At 46.0% G+C, this 19,805-nt stretch overlaps 2 protein-coding genes across 6 annotated transcripts in view; one reads left to right on the top strand and one right to left on the bottom strand.

The window, feature by feature from the left end:
* ACSBG2 (acyl-CoA synthetase bubblegum family member 2) overlaps positions 1 to 2,665 on the top strand; it is a 66,423-nt gene extending 63,758 nt beyond the window's left edge. The window contains exons 12-14 of the mRNA XM_079918172.1: positions 762 to 901; positions 990 to 1,236; positions 2,496 to 2,665. Coding sequence (XP_079774298.1) covers positions 762 to 901; positions 990 to 1,236; positions 2,496 to 2,569 — 461 coding nt within the window. The 3' untranslated portion in view covers positions 2,570 to 2,665. The remainder of the gene's footprint in view (positions 1 to 761; positions 902 to 989; positions 1,237 to 2,495) is intronic.
* RFX2 (regulatory factor X2) overlaps positions 1 to 19,805 on the bottom strand; it is a 185,955-nt gene that overhangs the window by 161,866 nt on the left and 4,284 nt on the right. The window lies entirely within an intron of this gene.

The following is a 19,805-nucleotide window of genomic DNA, read 5'->3' as shown; positions in this document are numbered from 1 at the left end:
CAAAGATGGAGAGTAGCTCCCTAAAGAAACCCAAAGGAGTCGTCACTGGGCAGATGATATCAGAGATGTCTATTATGGGATCAAACTGATTATTACTAGTGCTGTAACCACCTCGGCGAGGGTGACTGTGAGATCGTGGGATGGGAAGGAGAGAGTTTGGGTGGGTGGCACCGGAAGTAGCAAGCATCCCAGGGTGAAAGAACAAGTAAAGATTGTGTCTGGGGCAGGAGGAGGGGCTCCTGAAGAATTTCAGAGGCAGCGAGAGAAAGTGACACAACTCTTAGAGCTTGCCAAAATTAGGGGTGCGACACGCCCCCCCCCCCCCCCCCCCCCAGGGAGAGCATGGACTTAGAGTCTTTGGGAGTTGCCAAATGATGGGAGAAGGAGGAAGCAGAGAGACAGGGTGTGGTCAGAAACACCTGACTATCTTCCAAGCAAGACATGCTGGAGGGCCTGGAGCAGGGTATGGGGGACCAAGAAACAGGCAAGGAGTTCGTAAGACGCTGTCCAAGTGGAATGCCCAGGACTTGGATGCTTAATGGAAATTTGAAGATGGGGGATGAAGGGCAGAGTGACTTTGGGTCTGTGTCCTGGAGAAGGACAGAGAGAGAGTCCTGGCCATGGGCGCAGGTCTTCCTCTGCTTCTGGGGTTTTCTAGGTGAGCGGTCATTGGTGCCAACCTCTGTCCCCTCTGATCCACAGAGGGGCAGGGCTTTTGGACTGTCATGGTTGAACCCACCCCCAACCATGATTTGTTTCAGAAATTATCATCACCGCTGGCGGCGAGAATGTGGCCCCCATTCCCATCGAGAACCTGGTTAAGGAGAAGATTCCCATCATCAGTAATGCCATGTTAGTGGGAGATAAGGCCAAGTTTCTGAGTGTCCTCCTGACGCTGAAGGTAACGTGGGTGTTCTAGGCGAGAGGGAGCCGCTTCTTGGTCCTCAGGGCCGGGTGCCAGGCGTTGTGACAGGGGTGTCTCGGGGCAGTGTGAGGTCGACAAGACGACTGGAGAGCCGCTGGACAGACTGACCTGGGAGGCCATCAGGTTCTGCCGGGATGCAGGCAGCCAGGCGACCACCGTGTCCGAGATCTTGGAGCTGCGAGACCCTTTGGTCTACACGGCCATCCAGAAAGGCATAAATGCCGTGAATCAGTGTACCATCTCCAACGCGCAGAAGATTCAGAAGTGGGTCATCCTGGAGAAGGACTTTTCCATCAGTGGCGGGGAGCTAGGTGAGTGGCCTGGAGAGCCAGTGGCCTTGAAACTTGGAGGCTGGTCCCTTGCTAGTGTCCAGGGCCACTGTGGGCTCTGAGGAGACGCATCTTTTTTTCTGGGAGTCACAGTGTCTGTGGGACCAGCTGTGGACCGGGAGGGGGATACGGCCACCTCCAGCTAACTGGTGTCCAGCTCCCCACGGCCACACACACACACACACACACACCCTTCTCCCCAGGGCCTTTGCACCTGCTGCTCCCTCTGCCTGGACTGCTCTTCCCCCGCAATTCTTTGCCCGAAAGACTCCTTCTCATTGTCCGGGTCTCACCCTAAAGGCCACTTCCTGAGAGCAGCCTTCCCTGGCCATCCTGGCTAAGGCAGCTTGCCGTCCCCCCTAACACACTGACCCTACAGTCCACCGTCACACCTACTGTACCGCCCTGTCTTCTTGCTTCCCTAATACGTCAGAGTCTGAAACTACCCTACATATTAGTTTAGCTTTGCCTATCTCCCTGCCGAGAGGGGAGGGGTCGGGGTGGGGGGGTCTTGCCTTCCCCTGAGGTTCCCCCCTGGGGCTTGCTTTCAGCACTCGGCTGTACTTCCACAGCGTGGACCGCAGGGAGCTGGGAGCATGGCAAGCATGCAGTCTTTAACAACCTGGGTTCAAATCCTGTGCGCGCCACACAGAGTTGGGACTTGTGCCTCCAAACCCTGGTCTTTTTATTTATGAGTTGGAAATGTGATCCAGGGTCGTGTGTGTGTGTGTGTGTGTCTGTGTGTGTGTGTGTGTGTGTGTGTCTGTGTGTGTGTGTGTGTGTGTGTCTAGGACATCTGGAGGGAAGCCCACACCCCCTGGTGACCGGAGCCTACAGGGCGTCCTGGGCTGCATATGAAACAAGTCTCAAGTTCGAGTGTTCACCCTGCCATGCACTTGCTGGGTGACCTTGGAGCAACTGGCCCTGAGCCTCACCTATTAAATCAGAGGGTCAGGGGCTGTCCCTCCGTGGTCGGGTGCAGCATCCCTGTCAGGCACAGAGCTCACTGTGCTCTCCACCTGCCGGCTCATGGAATCCTCACCGCGGCCCAAGGACAAGGCGGGGGTGGGGAGGGGTCCTCTCATCCCGGCGGATGGCAAAGGGGGTGCCCCCAGGAAGTCAAGGGCACAGCCAGCCACCAGCCCGGCCCCAGCCATGAGACCCTGTCTCCTGGTCACGCCTGGGGCACGTGGACTCTTATTGCATCCCCACGTCTGAACTGGTTTCTCCTTCCTCGGCAGGTCCAACGACAAAGATTAAAAGACATTTCATAATGCAGAAATACAAAAAGCAAATCGACAACTTCTATCAGTGACGTCATTGGCAGAGCTGCTCCCGGCTGCCCCGATGGTGAGACTGGCTTCGCTGGGCTGTGCCTCAGATGAGTCCAACACAGCTGGTCTCCCCCGAGCGGCAGGTAGGTCCCTGAGCAGAACCGCAGAGGCCTCGTGTGCACACACACCCACGCGCGGCTGCCGCGGCTTCTAGGTAGTGTCTGCCCTCAACTCACGCTCTTCCTGGGTCCCAGCAGGGCATGCAAACTCCCTCCTGCTTGGCCACCAACTCTGTTAGCTGTTCTTCCTGCCTTTTACTTGTCTCGTAGAGGGAGCAGGGCAGCCTTCCCATCCAGGACCAGAGCTTTTGGTGAAATGCCCAAATGTTTCATTGTGACTTATTTGGAGAAGCCCTTTTGTCAAAAACTGTGGGTGGGGGACTTCCCTGGTGGCGCAGTGGTTAAGAATCCGCCTGCCAATGCATGGGACATGGGTTCAAGCCCTGGTCTGGGAAGATCCCACATGCCACAGAGCAACTAAGCCCGTGAGCCACAACTACTGAGCCTGCACTCTAGAGCCCGCGAGCCACAACTACTGAGCCCGCGGGCCACAGCTACTGAAGCCTGCACGCCTACAGCCCGTGCTCCGCCACAAGAGAAGCCACCGCGATGAGAAGCCCACGCACAGCAACGAAGAGTAGCCCCCGCTCACTGCAACTAGAGAAAGCCCGTGCGCAGCAACGAAGACCCAACGCAGCCAAAAATAAACAAATTTATATATTAAAAAAAAAAACAATTGTGGGTGGGAGAAGTTCTACTGGCCGGGAACTCAAGGAATGAGGTGTGTCGACCCACCCTGGGGGGTAAAGGACAGAGACTTGAGCTCCTCCCACCTACCCCTCTTCTCCCCCTTTTCCCCCAAGTCTTGTTCACAGGGAGCCCTGACGACATCAGCAGTCACTGATAGGATTTTAGAACCCCAGCTAGAGGCACAGTGCAGGCAGAGAGGAGGATGCAGCTTCGGTTGTCCCAAGGGGCACCTGTAACCCTTTAGTGGTCAAATCATTCTCTTCTGATGCCCACAGCCTACCCACCTGTATTAGTTTCCTAGAACTACCACAGGACAAAGTTCCACAGACTAGGGTGCTTAAACAACAGGAATTTTTTTTCTCAAGGCTCTGGAGGCTGGAAGTCTCCAAGGTCAAGGTGTCGGCTGGGTTGGTTCCTTCTCAAGTCCCTCGCCTTTGCTTGTAGACGGCCATTTTCTCCCTGCATCTGTGTCCAAATTTCCCCTTCTTATAAAGACACTTGTCCTATTGGATTAGGGTCCACCCTAATGATCTCATTTTAACTTGATGACCTCCGTAAAGACCCCCATCTCCAAAGACACTCCCATCCTGAGGTCCTGGGTGTGAGGACTTCAACACGAATTTGTGGAGGGGAACACGATCCAGCCCATGACACCACTGTATCCATTTTCTTTTCTTCATTGTTAACCGATTCAACTTCTCCACACCTTTGTTTGTCAAAGTGCCGTGGGTGAGCCCAGCAGCTAAACACATCACACTCATCATTCCGCGTCTTTTGCAAGATTTCAGATTTCACTTTGTGGTTGGGTAAGAGGTCATCCGACACTGACGTGGGGGTGGGAGGTGGACCCTCTCTGCACCTGTGCTGTCCAGTACGGCAGCCACTGGCCCACAGTGTGGCCCGTCTGAACTGAGATGTGCTGTGGGTATAACACCCACACTGGGCTTCCAAGTCAGTGTACGAAATACAGAACATACACCACCTTATTCATATTTTAAAGTACTGACTGAATGTTGGGAGGATGCTCTTTGGGACATACTGGGTTACGTTAAATATAGCACCTAAGTCAATTTCACCAGTTCCTTTTTTGTGTGGCTGTTAGAATTTTTTTTTTTTTTTTTTTTTTTTTGCATGGGCTTTCTCTAGTTGCAGTGAGCGGGGGCTACTCTTCGTTAAGGTGCGCGGGCTTCTCATCGCAGTGGCTTCTCTTGTTGCGGAGCACGGGCTGTAGGCGTGCAGGCTTCAGTAGCTGTGGCCCACAGGCTCAGTAGTTGTGGCTCACGGGCTCTAGAGTGCAGGCTCAGTAGTTGTGGCTCGTGGGCTCTAGAGTGCAAGCTCAGTCGTTGTGGCGCACGGGCTTAGTTGCTCTGTGGCACGTGGGATCTTCCCAGACTAGGGCTTGAACCCATGTCCCATGCATTGGCAGGCGGATTCTCAACCACTGCACCACCAGGGAAGCCCTAGAAATTTTTCAGTTACCTTGGTGGCTCACGTGATACTCCTCCTGGAGAGTGCCACTCTAAAGTTCATTGCAGAGGGATTCTTTTTTTTTTTTTTCTCATTTCTAAGTGGATCCGTTCATTCTGGAATATTTCCATCTTACAGCACCTTGTGGGGTCTCAGGGAATGAACATATAATACATGTACCAAGGACCCCCATGTGATAACTTGTCTTTCTCTTCTCTCTAGCCTCCAAGAGGAAGACCCCATCACGACGTGATTTGCTGCTCTGGGCAGGGACTTGAGTCTCTCGTGTTTTTAAGAAGTCAGATTCCCCATGGGTCAGTCTCTTTGTCATCCACCTGTTGAAGAGGTACCCCCCTCTCAGACCTGCCATGCCTCTTGAAGCGACAGGGCCATCACAGACCTCTGAATTCCCATGAACCTTCAGGGCGTGATCCTGGGAAAGCTGATGGGGAGGTCTCTGAAGAACTGCCTGTTTTAAAGAAAGATCTGACCTCGTGGGTTCCAACTGGCTTTTTTTCCTCTTCGGAGGATTGACTTGAGACATCAGAGAAGAAAAGCTTTCACACGTGTGAAGAAGAACTGGGCCCCCGAACCTACTTGCCTTCCTGGGAGCAACTTGAAAACCCTTCCACCAAGTTCTGACAATAAAGCACTTCAACACCCCGTGTTCTGATTTTTGGCCAGATGCGAACGTCTTGTCCTTTGTTGAGAAGCTCAGACTCTAAAATCAGTTCTGGGTTCAAATTCTGACTGGCTGTGTGAGTCCAACCTTCTGAGTCCTGGGAGGGGACGTTATCTGTAAAAACAGACCCCCATCTCACAGGGTGGCCGTGGAGGGGCATCAAGATGACCAGAAGGGGGCAGTGTCTGATGCCCCAAAGCCCCTCACACGCATTAACAGTGATCACCACAGCACCCCGTCGGTCCCAGTTAACAGCTGGGATTCTTTTTTTTGTATATATAAATTTAATTTATTTATATTTTATTTTTGGCTGCGTTGGGTCTTCGTTGCTGTGCGTGGGCTTTTCTCTAGTTGCGGCGAGCGGGGGCTACTCTTGTGGTGCGCAGGCTTCTCATTGCGGTGGCTTCTCTTGTTGCGGAGCACGGGCTCTAGGTGAGCGGGCTTCAGCAGTTGTGGCTCGCAGGCTCAGTAGTTGTGGCTCGCGGGCTCTAGAGCGCAGGCTCAGTAGTTGTGGAGCACGGGCTTAGCTGTTCCACGGCACGTGGGATCTTCCCGGACCAGGGCTCGAACCGGTGTTCCCTGCATTGGCAGGCAGATTCTTAACCACTGGGCCACCAGGGAAGTCCAGCAGCTGTGATTCTTGATGAATTCCATCTTTCGGGAAAGATGAGTTTGCTGTTGTCATAAGGTCCAAGACAGCAGCAGTTTGAAAGAAGACAGAACTTTCTTCCTCTCTCATCCAACAGTCCGTGTATGGACAGACAAAAGCTGATCCTGCACGTCCACAGTATCTGGCCCTGAAAGAGTATCGGCGGGAGGAGCAGGGAGGGTCAGCCCATCAGGACAGGAGGAAGAAACCCTTCAGTGTCCCTTAAGGTTCTAGATATCCAGAGGTACCCCTTTTCTTTTAGTTTCAAACATCAAATTATAAATCGGTAAGAAATGTATGAAGACGTTCTCCTCGCAAAAAGCACTTGATGCAGATAAGGCTTAAAGCCCGCCTCCTCAATTTGGCAAGTCTTTATGTTTTTGAATATGTAAGTATAGTCGACCCTCTTTATCTGCAGGGCCCATATTAACAAGCTTGCCCGCTCACTAACGTTACTTGCAACCCCCCAAATGAACGCCTGTGGTGCTTTTGAAGTCACCTCTGGAAATGCTCACAGCACCGGCAAAGTCTAATGACCCAACGTGCACGTTCACGGCTGAAGGTCGAAGAAGGTGCCTCCTCGCTTCGGCTCAGACTGTTAACGTGTGTCTTTTGGGGGTCTGTTTAGGGCTCTGTGTTTTTGCATTTTTGTTGGTGATTTCACTGTTGAAAATGGCCCCCAAGTACAGTGCTGAAGTACTGACTAGTGGTCTTGAGTACAAGAAGGCTGTGAGGTGCCTTATGGAAAGATTATACACGCGTTAAATAAGCCCCATTCAGGCACGAATTATAGCGCTGTTGGCCATGAGTTCAATGCTAGTGAATCATCAATATACCTTAAGGTGTTCCCAAACAGAAATACACATTACTGATCAGCAGATAAAAATGTTGTGACCGGGGGGCTTCCCTGGTGGCGCAGTGGTTGAGAGTCCGCCTGCCGATGCAGGGGACATGGGTTCATGCCCCGGTCCAGGAAGATCCCACATGCCGCGGAGCCTGCGCGTCCGGAGCCTGTGCTCCGCAACGGGAGAGGCCGCAACAGTGAGAGGCCTGCGTACCGCAAATAAATAAATAAATAAATACATCTACACGTGGGACAATTCTCTCAGCAAACCGACTGGAAACTGACAGAAGAACCCCTATACGACCAAAGCTGCAGGAAAGATCTCTCTATAACTGGGTTGGACAAGAAAGAAAAAAAAAGCATCAGGACAGGACCGGCAACCCTGGGAAGGATCTGTAAGGAAGAGAAGGTCCACACGGGCAGACCCTCGCCCTGGGGAGCCCCGCTGCCTGCTGGGAAACTCGCTGGGACAGATAGAGGGGCTGGAGAAGCCCAGACTCCACTCACGAGGAGGGCAGGCATGCCGGATTGCTAACAGTCAGGGTGGGGAGAGACAATCAGAGGGCTGGCGGCTGCCGCCTCGCTGCACTTCTCCAATCCGAAGGACCCAGTGTCCTGGCCTCACACACTCCACCGCAGAGCCTGGTGTGAGATCAGGGCAGAGATTCAGTCTAGCTGCGCAGAGACAGACCGGGGCGCCTGGGGGGTGATCCGGGCCAAACCACAGAGACCACTGTCCGCACACGCACGGGAGCGGCGGATGGAACTGGGCGGACACTGTCAGCATGCACATGGGGCGGGGCCACAAATATTCACAGCCATGAAGCACTGAATCTCGGGCAGACAGGCCCTGATGTACCTGCAGGGGACAGCCCAGAAGGCCTGGGGTCTCATCCGGGGGGGAATCGCGGAGCCCACTGTCAGCACGCACACGGCAAAGGGGGTCTGGCATTGTCGGCCTGCACACCGAACGGTGCCACGGAAACACAGAGCGGCTGGGCGCTGAGTCTCAGGCAGAAAGGCCCTGGGCAGGAGTAGGTGGTGATTCGCTTCCAGCGGGAGCACCCCAGCTCCACCCACTCTACACAGCAGCTTGGAGTCAGATCTGAGGCGGACAGGTCTTGGGAGAGGCCTGCCACGAGGCAGCCCAGGTCTACTCCACGACATAGCCCGGCACTAGGTCTGGGATGAACACGATGGAGAAAGGGAGGTGACCTTGGGCTACACTCCGGGCATTGCTGTGACCACAAGGGCCTCACATGCTTCAGCGGTCACCTCCTTGAGGGCAGGCACTCAAGGGCAAGGGAGCCTCATCAAACCCAACCCTCAGGACTTCTACCCCAATAACTGGGGAGCAGACCCCACCCCAGCAGGGTGGTGACAGCCATGGAGCAAAGAGGAAGCCCTGCCCAACACCCAGCACAGGCTCTGGATACCACACCACCAACCAAAGCCCCTATCAAGGGGGTAGCTGCTAGCATAGCCCGAGGAAAGGTGTGGTTGGTGCCCATGCCAAAACCAGCCCTTGCGCCAAAAGTACCGGACTCAACACACTCTACACAGGGACGCTCCCACAGGAAAACTCCCCTTCAAGACCACAGTAGATAACTGTTTGTCCTAAATTCATGGAGACAGAGAAACTTAAATAAGATGAAAAAGCAGAGGAACTACTCCCAACTGAAAGAATGAGAGAAATCCCCTGAAAGAGCAAATAACGAAAAAGACGTCACCAGTCTACTAGACCCCAAGTTCAAGAAAGAGATAATAACAATGTTAAAGGAATTAAGAAAGATTATTAATAGAAATGCAGATCCCTGTAACAAGGAAGTAGAAACTATAAAGATGAACCAGTCAAAATTAGACAATTCAACTGGTGAGATAAAAAGCAATCTAGGGGCTTCCCTGGCGGCGCAGTGGTTGAGAGTCCGCCTGCCGATGCAGGGGACACGGGTTCGTGACCCGGTCTGGGAAGATCCCGCATGTCACGGAGCGGCTGGGCCTGTGAGCCATGGCCGCTGGGCCTGCGCGTCCAGAGCCTGTGCTCCACAGCGGGAGAGGCCACAACAGTGAGAGGCCCGCGTACCGCAAAAAAAAAAAAAAAAAAAGAGAAATCATGGCAGAAAACTTCCCAAGGCTAAAGAAGGAAACAGATATCCAGGTACAGGAAGCACACAGGGTCCAAACAAGCTGAAGCCAAACAGGCACACACAAAGACACATCATAATTGAAATGGCCAAAGTTAAAGATAAAGAGAAGATTCGAAAGACAGCAAGAAAACAACAGAGTCAGTTATAAGGGAATCCCCATAAGACTATCAGATGAATTCTCTGCAGAAACTTTGCAGGCCAGAAGGGAGTAGCATGATGCACTCAGAGTCCTGAAAGGGAAAAACCTGCAACTTAGGATACTCTACCCAGCAAGGTTATCATTTAAAATAGAGGGAGGAACTTCCCTGGTGGCACAGTGGTTAAGAATCCGCCTGCCAATGCAGGAGACACGGGTTCAATCCCTGGCCCGGGAAGATCCCACATGCCATGGAGCAGCTAAGCCCATGCGCCACAACTACTGAGCCTGCACTCTAGGGCCCATGAACTACAACTACTGAAACCCATGCACCTAGAGCCCGTGCTCCGCAACAAGAGAAGCCACCGCGATGAGAAGCCCGCGCACCACGACGAAGAGTAGCCCCTGCTCGCTGCAACTAGAGAAAGCCTGCACGCAGCAACAAAGACCCAACGCAGCCAAAGATAAAAAATAAATTTATTTAAAAAAAATTAAAAATAACAAAATAAAATAGAGGGAGAGGGACCTCCCTGGCAGTCCAGTGTTTAAGACTCCGCGCTTCCACTGCAGGGGACGCGGGTTTGATCCCTGGTTGGGGAACTAAGATCCCGCATGCTGCGTGGTGCGGCCAAAAAAAAAAAAGGAGAGACAAAGGATTTCTCAGACAAGCAAAAGCTAAAAGAATTCAGCAATACTAAACATACCCTAAAAGAAATATTGAAAGAGCTTCTTTAAATAGAAAGGAAACAAGACTCTATAAGAAAGGGAAAAGCACAATAGGAAAGGCAGATATAGAAAAGGATTGAAAATCACTTAAGCCAGTATACGGATTTTTTAAAAGTCAAAAAGTTTTGTAGAAGTGATTCTAACTACAGTTAACAGCAAAAGAAAAAGCATGGGGCTTCCCTGGTGGCGCAGTGGTTGAGAGTCCGCCTGCCGATGCGGGGGACACGGGTTCGTGCCCCAGTCCGGGAAGATCCCACATGCCGCGGAGCGGCTGGGCCCGTGAGCCATGGCCGCTGAGCCTGCGCGTCCGGAGCCTGTGCTCCGCAACGGGAGAGGCCACAACAGTGAGAGGCCCGCGTACCGCTAAAAAAAAAAAAGAAAAAGCATGAAGACGTAACATGGGACATCAAGATCACAAAATGTGGGGGAGGGGAGTATAAAAATGTAGATCTTGTAGAATATGTTTGAACTTGTATGACTATCAGTATAAAGCAAGTAGATACAGTTATGGGTCAACGTACTTGAAATCCAGGGTAACCACAAATCAAAAACATAGATTCACAAAAAAAGAAAAGAAAGGAACTCAAGCGTTCCCCCCATACATAAAAACCCCATCACACCAAAAAAGGAAAAACAAAAAGAAGACAAAATGAACAAAAAACTACAAAAACAACTGGAAAACAAGGTTTAAAATGGCAGTTAAGTACATACCTATTAATAATTACTTAATTCTTTAAATTAACTTTTATTGGAGTATGGTTGCTTTACAATGTTGTGTTAGCCTCCACTGCACAACAAAAGGAATCAGCCATACACATACAGATATCCCCTCCCTTTTGGGCTTCCCTCCCATTTAGGTTACCACAGTGCATTTAGGTAGAGTTCCGCTGTACTATACAGTATGTTCCCATCAGTTGTCTACTTTACACATAGTATCAATAACGTGTATGTGTCAATGCCAGTTTCTCAATTCCTCCTACCCCACCCCTTTCCCCCTTGGTATCCATACATTTGTTCTCTACGTCTGTGTCTAATAATTACTTTAAATGCCAATGGACTAAATGCTATGATCAAAAGACACAGAGTGGCAGACTGGATAATAAAACAAGAACCTACAATATGCTGCCTACAAGAGACCCACTTACGGGCAAAAGACACACGCAGATTGAAAGTGAAGGGATGGGGGGCTTCCCTGGTGGCGCAGTGGTTGGGAGTCTGCCTGCCAATGCAGGGGACACGGGTTCGATCCCTGGTCTGGGAGGATCCCACATGCAGCAGAGCAACTAAGCCTGTGCGCCACAACTACTGAGCCTGCACTCTACAGCCTGCGAGCCACAGCTACTGAGCCCCCGTGCCACAGCTACTGAAGCCCGCGTGCCTAGAGCCCATGCTCTGCAACAAGAGAAGCCACCACAATGAGAAGCCCATGCACTGCAACGAAGAGTAGTCCCCGCTCGCCGCAACCAGAGAAAAGCTCGCAGGCAGCAGTGAAGACCCAACGCAGCCAAAAAAAAAAAAAAAAAGTGAAGGGATGGAAAAAGACATTTCATGCAAATGGAAATGACAAGAAAGTGGGTGTAGAATATACATATCAGACAAAATAGATTTTATTATCTTTTTTTAAATTTTATTTTTTTATACAGCAGGTCATCCATTTTATACACATCAGTGTATACATGTCAATCCCAATCTCCCAATTCATCACGCCACCACCCCCAACCCCTGCCACCTTCCCCCCTTGATGTCCATACGTTTTTCCTCTACTTCTATGTCTCAGTTTCTGCCCCGCAAACCGGTTCATCTGTACCATTTTCCAGGTTTCACATATATGCGTTAATATACGATATTTGTTTTTCTCTTTCTGACTTACTTCACTCTGTATGACAGTCTCTAGATGCATCCACGTCTCTACAAATGACCCAATTTCGTTCCTTTTTATGGCTGAGTAATATTCCATTGTATATATGTGCCACATCTTCTTTATCCATTCGTCTGTCGATGGGCATTTAGGTTGCTTCCATGACCTGGCTACAAAATAGACTTTAAAACAAAGTCCAGGGCTTCCCGGGTGGCACAGTGGTTGAGGGCCCACCTGCCGATGCAGGGGACATGGGTCCGTGCCCCGGTCTGGGAAGATCCCACATGCCGCGGAGCAGCTGGGCCCGTGAGCCATGGCCGCTGAGCCTGCATGTCCGGAGCCTGTGCTCCACAACGGGAGAGGCCACAACAGTGAGAGGCCCGCGTACAGAAAAAAAAAAAAAAAGTCCACAAAGAATAACAATGAAGATGTTATATGATGACAAAAGGACCAAAACAAGAGAGGATATTACATTCGTTAATATATATGCACCCACCGTAGGAGCACTTAAATATATAAAACCAATACTAATAGACATAAAGGGAGAAAATGACAGGAATACAATAATAGTAGGAGACTTTAACACCCCACTGACATCAATGGACAGATCTTCCATACAGAAAATCAATAAGGCAACAGAGGTCCTAAATGATACAATAGACCAGTTGGACTTAAATGATGTCTACAGGATACTACATCCAAAAAGAAAAAAAAACCCAGAATACATATTCTTTTCAAGTGATCACTGAATGTTCTCTAGGAGACCACATAGTAGGTTACAAAACAAGCCTCAGCAAATTTAAGAGGACAGAAATTATTTCAAGCATCTTCTGACTACAGTGGTATGAAACTAGAAATCAACCACAGAAAGAAAAACCGGAAAAGAATGAACACATGGAAACTAAACAACATGCTGCTAAAAAACCAATGGGTCAACAATGAAATCAAAGAAGAAACCAGAAAATATCTAAAGACAATTGAAAATGACAACACAATCTTACAAAATCTGTGAGATGCAGCAAAAGCAATTCTAAGAGGGATGTTCATAGCAATACAGGTCTTCCTCAAGAAACAAGAAAAATATTGAAATAAACAATCTAAACTACCCCCTAAAAGAATTAGAAAAAGAACAAGCAAAACCTAATGTCACCAGAAGGAAGGAAATAATGAAGATCAGAGAGGAAATAAATAAAATAGGGATCAAAAAAAAACCAGAAAAGATTAAAAAAAACCCAAGAGGTGGTTTTTTTGAAAAGATAAACAAAATTGACAAACCTCAAGCCAGGCTCACCAAGAAGAAAAAGAGAGGACCCAAATAAGTTAAGAAATGAAAGAGGAGAAGTAACATCTGATACAATAGAAATACAACAACAACAAAAATACACAAGAGAATACTATGAACAGTTTTATGCCAACAAACCGGACAACCTAGAAGAAATGGACAAATTTCTAGAAACATACAGCCTGCCAAAACTGAATCAAGAAGAAACAGATAATTTGAACAGACAGATCATTAGAAGTGAAATAGGATCTGTAGTTTAAAAACTCCCTGCAAACAAAAGCCCAGGACCAGATGGCTTCACTGGGGAATTCTACCAAACATAAAAGAAGAACTTATACCCATCCTTCTCAAACTACTCCAAAAGATTAAAGAGAAGGGAAGACTCCCAAATTCATTCCATGAAGCCACCATCACCCTGATACCAAAACCAGACAAAGACACTGCAAAAAAAGAAAATTACAGGCCATTATCTTTTTTTTAAATTTATTTTTATTTATTTATTTTTGGCCGCATTGGGTCTTCCTTGCTGGGTGCGGGCTTTCTCTAGTTGCGGCGAGCGTGGGCTACTCTTTGTTGCGGTGCCCAGGCTTCTCATTGTGGTGTCTTCTTTTGTTGCAGAGCATGGACTCTAGGCACGTGGGATTCAGTAGTTGTGGCACATGGACTTAGTTGCTCCGCAGCATGTGGGATCTTCCCAGACCAGGGCTTGAACCCGTATCCCCTGCATTGGCAGGCAGATTCTTAACCACTGCGCCACCAGGAAAGCCCCCGGGATGTTATCTTTGATGAACACAGATGCAAAAATCCTCAACAAAATATTAACAAACCGAATCCTACAATACACAAAAAGGATCATACACTATGATCAAGTTGGATTCATTCCAGTGTTGCGAGGATGGTTCAACATATGCAAACCAATCAATGTGATACACCACATTAACAAAAGTAAAAACAAAAATCACATGATCATCTCAATAGACAAAGAAAAAGCATTTGACAAAATTCAACATGCATTCATGATAAAAAAAACTCTCACCAAAGTGGGTACAGAGGGAACATATGTCAACATAATAAAAGCCACTTACGACAAACCCACAACCAACATAATACTCAATGGTGAAAAGCTGAAAGCGTTTCTGCTAAATTCAGGAAAAAGACAAGGATGCCCACTCTCACCACTTCTATTCAACATAGAATTTGAAGTCCCAGCCACAGCCATCAGAAAAGAAGAAGAAATAAAAGGTATCCAAATGGGAAGGAAGGAGATAAAACTCACTATTTGTAGATGACAAGATACTATATATAGAGAACCCCAAAGTCTCCACACAAAAACTATTAGAATAAATGAATTGAGCAAGATAGCAGGATATAAGATTAATATACAGAAATGGGGTTGCATTTCTTTACACTAACAATGTAATATCAGAAAGAGAAAATTTAAAAAAAAACAATGCCATTTAAAATCGTGTCAAAAACAAAAACAAAAAGCCCACCTAGGAATAAAGTTAACCAAGGAGGAGAAAAACCTATACACTGAAAACTGTAAAACACTGATAAAGGAAACTGAAAATGATTCGAATAAATGGAAAGATATCCCATGCTCTTAGACTGGAAGAATTAATATTGTTAAAATCGGCATACTACCCAAAGCAACCAACAGATTTAATGCAATCTCTATCAAAATACCCATGACATTTTTCACAGAACTAGAAGAAATAATACTAAAATTTATATGGGAACACAAAAGACTCAGAAATGCCAAAGCAATCCTGAGCAAAAAGAACAAAGCTGGAGGCATAACCCTTCCAGACTTAAGACATACTACAAAGCTACAGTAATCAAAACAGTGTGGTACTGGCACAAAAATAGACATATAGATCAATGGAACAGAATAGAGAGCCCAGAAATAAACCCACACACCTACGGTCAATTAATCTATGACAAAGGAGGCAAGAATATACAATGAAGAAACAACAGTCTCTTCAACAAGTGGTGTTGGAAAAGCTGGATAGCTACATGTAAATCAATGAAATCAAAACACTCTCTCACACCATATACAAAAATAAACTCAAAATGGTTTAAAGACCTAAATGTAAGACAGGACATCATAAAACTCCCAGAAAGAACATAGGCAAAACATTCTGGGACATAAATTTTCTTATATCAGTTTCCCAAGGCAAAAGAAATAAAAGCAAAAATTAACAAATGGAACCTGATCAAACTTAAAAGCTGTTGTATAGCAAAGGAAACCATCAACAGAACGAAAAGACAACCTATGGAATAGGAGAAAATATCTGCAAACAATGCAATCAACAAAGGGTTAATACCCAAAATATACAAACAGCTCATACAACTCAATGTCAAAAAACCCCAAACAACCCAATCCAAAAAAATGGGCAGAAGATTCAAACAGACATTTCACCAAAGAAGACATATAGATGGTCAACAGGCACATGAAAAGATGCCCAACATCGCTAATTATTAGAGAAATCAAAATCAAAATCACAATGAGGTACCACCTCACACGGGTCAGAATGGGTACCATCAAAAAGTCTACAAATAACAAATGCTAGAGAGGGTGTGGAGAAAAGGGAACCCTCCTACACTGTTGGTAGGAAAGTAAATTGGTGCAGCCACTGTGGAAAACAGTATGGAGAGTCCTTAAAAAACTAAAAATAGTGCTACCATATAATCCAGCAATTCCTCTCCTGGGTATATATATGGAAAAAACAAAAACTTTAAGTCAAAAAGATACAGGCACCTCAATGTTCATAGCACTACTAATTATAACAGCCAAGACATGGAAACAACGCAAGTGCCCATCAACAGATGATTGGCTTAATAAGATGTGACTATATATATATATATATATATATACACATGTGTGTATACACACACACACACACACACACACACATCTCACATATAATGGAATATTACTGAGCCATAACAAATAATGAAATATTGCCATTTGCAGCAACATGGTTGGACCTAGAGAATATTATATTTAGTGAAGCAAGTCAGACAGAGAAACGCAAATATTATATCACTTTTATGTAGAATCTAAAAAATAATACAGCTTTAGAAGGTATGAGACGGCTCTTGGAATGGTGCCAGGCATGGGTGCCAGGCATGAATGCAATGTGGCTTTTGATGGCTTCTGGTGGACAGTTGTGTACCAAAGGGATGAGAACTGCTGCTGGGGTCTTAAAGCACAAGCTTAATGCTGTATCCATGGGCAAACAGGCACTATGCAGGAAGTTAAGCACTATGTAGGTACTAAGCTGAAAGCTGAAGGGGTGGACTTGAATCGTTGACCTGTCCGGGCCAACTTTTTGATCCTGGGTACACGTTTTTATCCATGGATGGCTTGCTTGGGGTGCAAGTTTTGGATATCTTTTATATAAAGGTGTCAAGAGAGGTACTGGCTACAACGCAGGGAGCAAGAAGTTTTAAGCAAAGGGCATTTATGACAGCAGTCATGCATCTTAACAGTTGACAGGCAGCTGGATGGATGCTCATGGGATAGGGGAGGAAACAACTTTCAATTTTTTTTAAAGCCTATTTTATTTATTGGCCATGCTGCACAGCATGTAGAATCTTGGTTCCCCCACCAGGGATTGAACCCGTGCCCCCTGCAGTGGAAGCGCAGAGCCCTAACCACTAGACCACCAGGGAATTCTCCAACTTTGAATTTTAATAAATATTTATGAACCATCAAAAAATAAAAATAAATAAAAAATAATACAAATGAATCTATATACAAAACAGAAACAGATGCACAGGTTACCAAAGGGGAAAAGGAGAGGGAGAGAGATAAATTAGGAGTATGGGATTAACAGATACAAACTATACATAAAATAGATAAGCAACAAGGATTTACTGTATAGCAAAGAGAACTACATTCAATACCTTTTAATAACCTATAATGAAAAAATATGAAAAAGAAAAATATATGTATAACTGAATCACTGTGCTGTACACCTGAAACTAACACAGCATTGTAAATCAACCATATTTAAAAAAAAAGTTGTCAAAGCAGTTCAATGCAAAAAAGATAGCTTTTTCAACAAACAATGTTGGATAATACGCAAATAAATAAATAACTTAGAAAACTTAAGACCTTTACTTCATACCATATACAAAAATTAACTCAAAATGTATCATACACCTAAAATATAAAAGCCAAAACTACAAAAGTGTTGGGAGAGAAAAAAACATAAGGGAAAATCTTTGTGCCCTCAGATTAGGTAATGATTTCTTTTTTATTATTATTATTTTACTTAAAATTTGGTATTTGTTAATTACAATTTGTATACTCTTTTTTAATTTTATAAATAATTTTCAACAGTTTGGAAAAAATATAATATTTGAAAACAAATGTGAAAATAATTTTAATTTTTGATTTTTCACATTTAGTATGTAATTTTTATGACAGTATCTTCAAATTTTATACACTTTAAATAAACCACATTTTATTTCATTTTTTAACATATTTATTGGAGTATAATTGCTTTACAATGTGTTTTAGTTTCTGCTGTATAACAAAGTGAAACAGCTATACATATACATATATCCCCATATCCCCTCCCTCTTGCGTCTCCCTCCCACCCACCCTATCCCACCCATCTAGGTGGTCACAAAGCACCGAGCTGATCTCCCTGTGCTATGCGGCTGCTTCCCACTGGCTATCTACTTTACATTTGGTAGTGTATATATGTCAATGCCACTCTCTATGTTCCAGCTTAGGTAATGATTTCTTAGACATGACACCAAAACACAAACGATAAATGAAAGAAATGACAAAACTGGACTTCATCAAAATTTAAAATTCTTGCCCTTCAAACCATACTGTCAAACAAATGTCAGCTTTGAAAATGAAGACAAATGTATTTAAGAATCATGTATCTGCTAAAGGACTTGTAGCCAGAATATACAAAGAACGCTTACAATTCAATAGTAAAAAGACAAATGACTCAACTTAGAAATGAACAAAGGATTTGAATGAACGTTTCTCTAAAAACATACAAATGGCCAATAAACACATGAGGAGACGATCAACATCATGAGCCATCAGGGAAACGCAAATCAAAACCACAACGAGACACCACTTCACACCTACTATGACAGCTAACATAAAAAATCTGATAATACCAAGTGTGGCTGAGGATGTGGAGGGACTGGAACCCTCACACATCGCTGGTGAGAATGTAAAATGGCACAGCTACTTTGGAAAACAGTTTAGAAATTCCTTAAAATGTTAAATATGGAGTTACTACATGACCCAGCAATTCAGCTCCTATATATGCCCAAAAGAAATGAAAGCATATTCACACACAAAAAGTTGTACATGAATGTCCGTAGCAGCATTATTCATAATCACCAAATGCTGTGGAAAAGTCCAAATGCCCATCAACTGCTGACTTGATAAACATGATACATCGAAATAATGAAATACTGATCAACCATAAAAATGAATGAACTATTGATACATGCGAATGAACTTGTGCTAAGTAGAGAAAGCCAGACACAAAAGACTACAATGTTGTATTATCTCATTTATGTGAAATTTCTACCAAGGGGAAAACTACCTTGACAGATCACAGATCAGCGGTTTCCTGAGGCTGGGATTAGGAGCAGGACTGATCTCAACAGGCACAAGGGAAGTTTTTGGGGTGATAGTGTCCCCAAACTAGATTGTGGTGATGGTTTCATGCTGTATGAATTTATTAAAAGTCGTTGTACTGTTACAAGAGGTGAATTTTACAGTTTGTAAATCATAGCTCAAAAAATCTGGGAGATGGACTTCCCCAGTGGCACAGTGGTTAAGAATCTGCCTGCCAATGCAGGGGACACGGGTTCGATGCCTGGTCCGGGAAGATCCCACATGCCATGGAGCAACTAAGCCCGTGCACCACAACTACTGAGCCCGCACACCACAACTACTGAAGCCCGCAAGCCTAGAGCCCATGCTCCGTAACAAGAGAAGACACCGCAATGAGAAGCCCGCACACCGCAACGAAGAGTAGCCCTCGCTTGCTGCAACCAGGGAAAGCCCACATGCAGCAACGGAGACCCAATGCAGCCAATATAAACGAATAAAATTTTTTTTTTAAATCTGAAAAAAAAAATCATCGGTGGGGCTGGAAGAGTATGTTCCGAAAACAAGCCCTAGTTCATCAGTCCAGAAGGCTCCATCATCTCTACAGCAGCTGACAGTGGAATCACACTGTATCTGCTGTGACCAGGAAAACTGCTTATACTCAAGAGGCCGCTGAGTCAGGAAACTGCCGGCCAAGACAGAAAGCTGATGCCACTGCTGCTGGCCCCAGAAGCACCTTGGCAACCAACCTGGCTCTCCCTGTGGCACTTCCAAATCAGTCATGATTAGCAGAACCCAAGTTATGTCCAGAAATTTCCCTGCATGGGATTCTGGGGAATACAGTTTTTAGCTTTCTAGCTTCCGACTGTTAGAATGGGGTTGGGATCCATCATCCTCCAGGCAGTAGTGGTTGTCCTAGTGGCTTCTCTCAGGTAGCATAAGTTCATTTGTGCATATCAATAGTTTGTTTTTATGGCTGAGTAGTATTCCATTACCTGGATGTACCACATATATCCATATGCATATCTTCTTTGGAGAAACGTCCATTCAAATTCTTTGCCCATTTCTGAACTGA

Source organism: Stenella coeruleoalba (assembly GCF_951394435.1).
Source record: "Stenella coeruleoalba genome assembly, chromosome: 3".
NCBI classification, from domain to species: domain Eukaryota; kingdom Metazoa; phylum Chordata; class Mammalia; order Artiodactyla; family Delphinidae; genus Stenella; species Stenella coeruleoalba.
The sequence above is the reverse complement of the archived record's forward strand: the minus strand, read 5'-3'. Positions and strand labels throughout refer to the sequence as shown.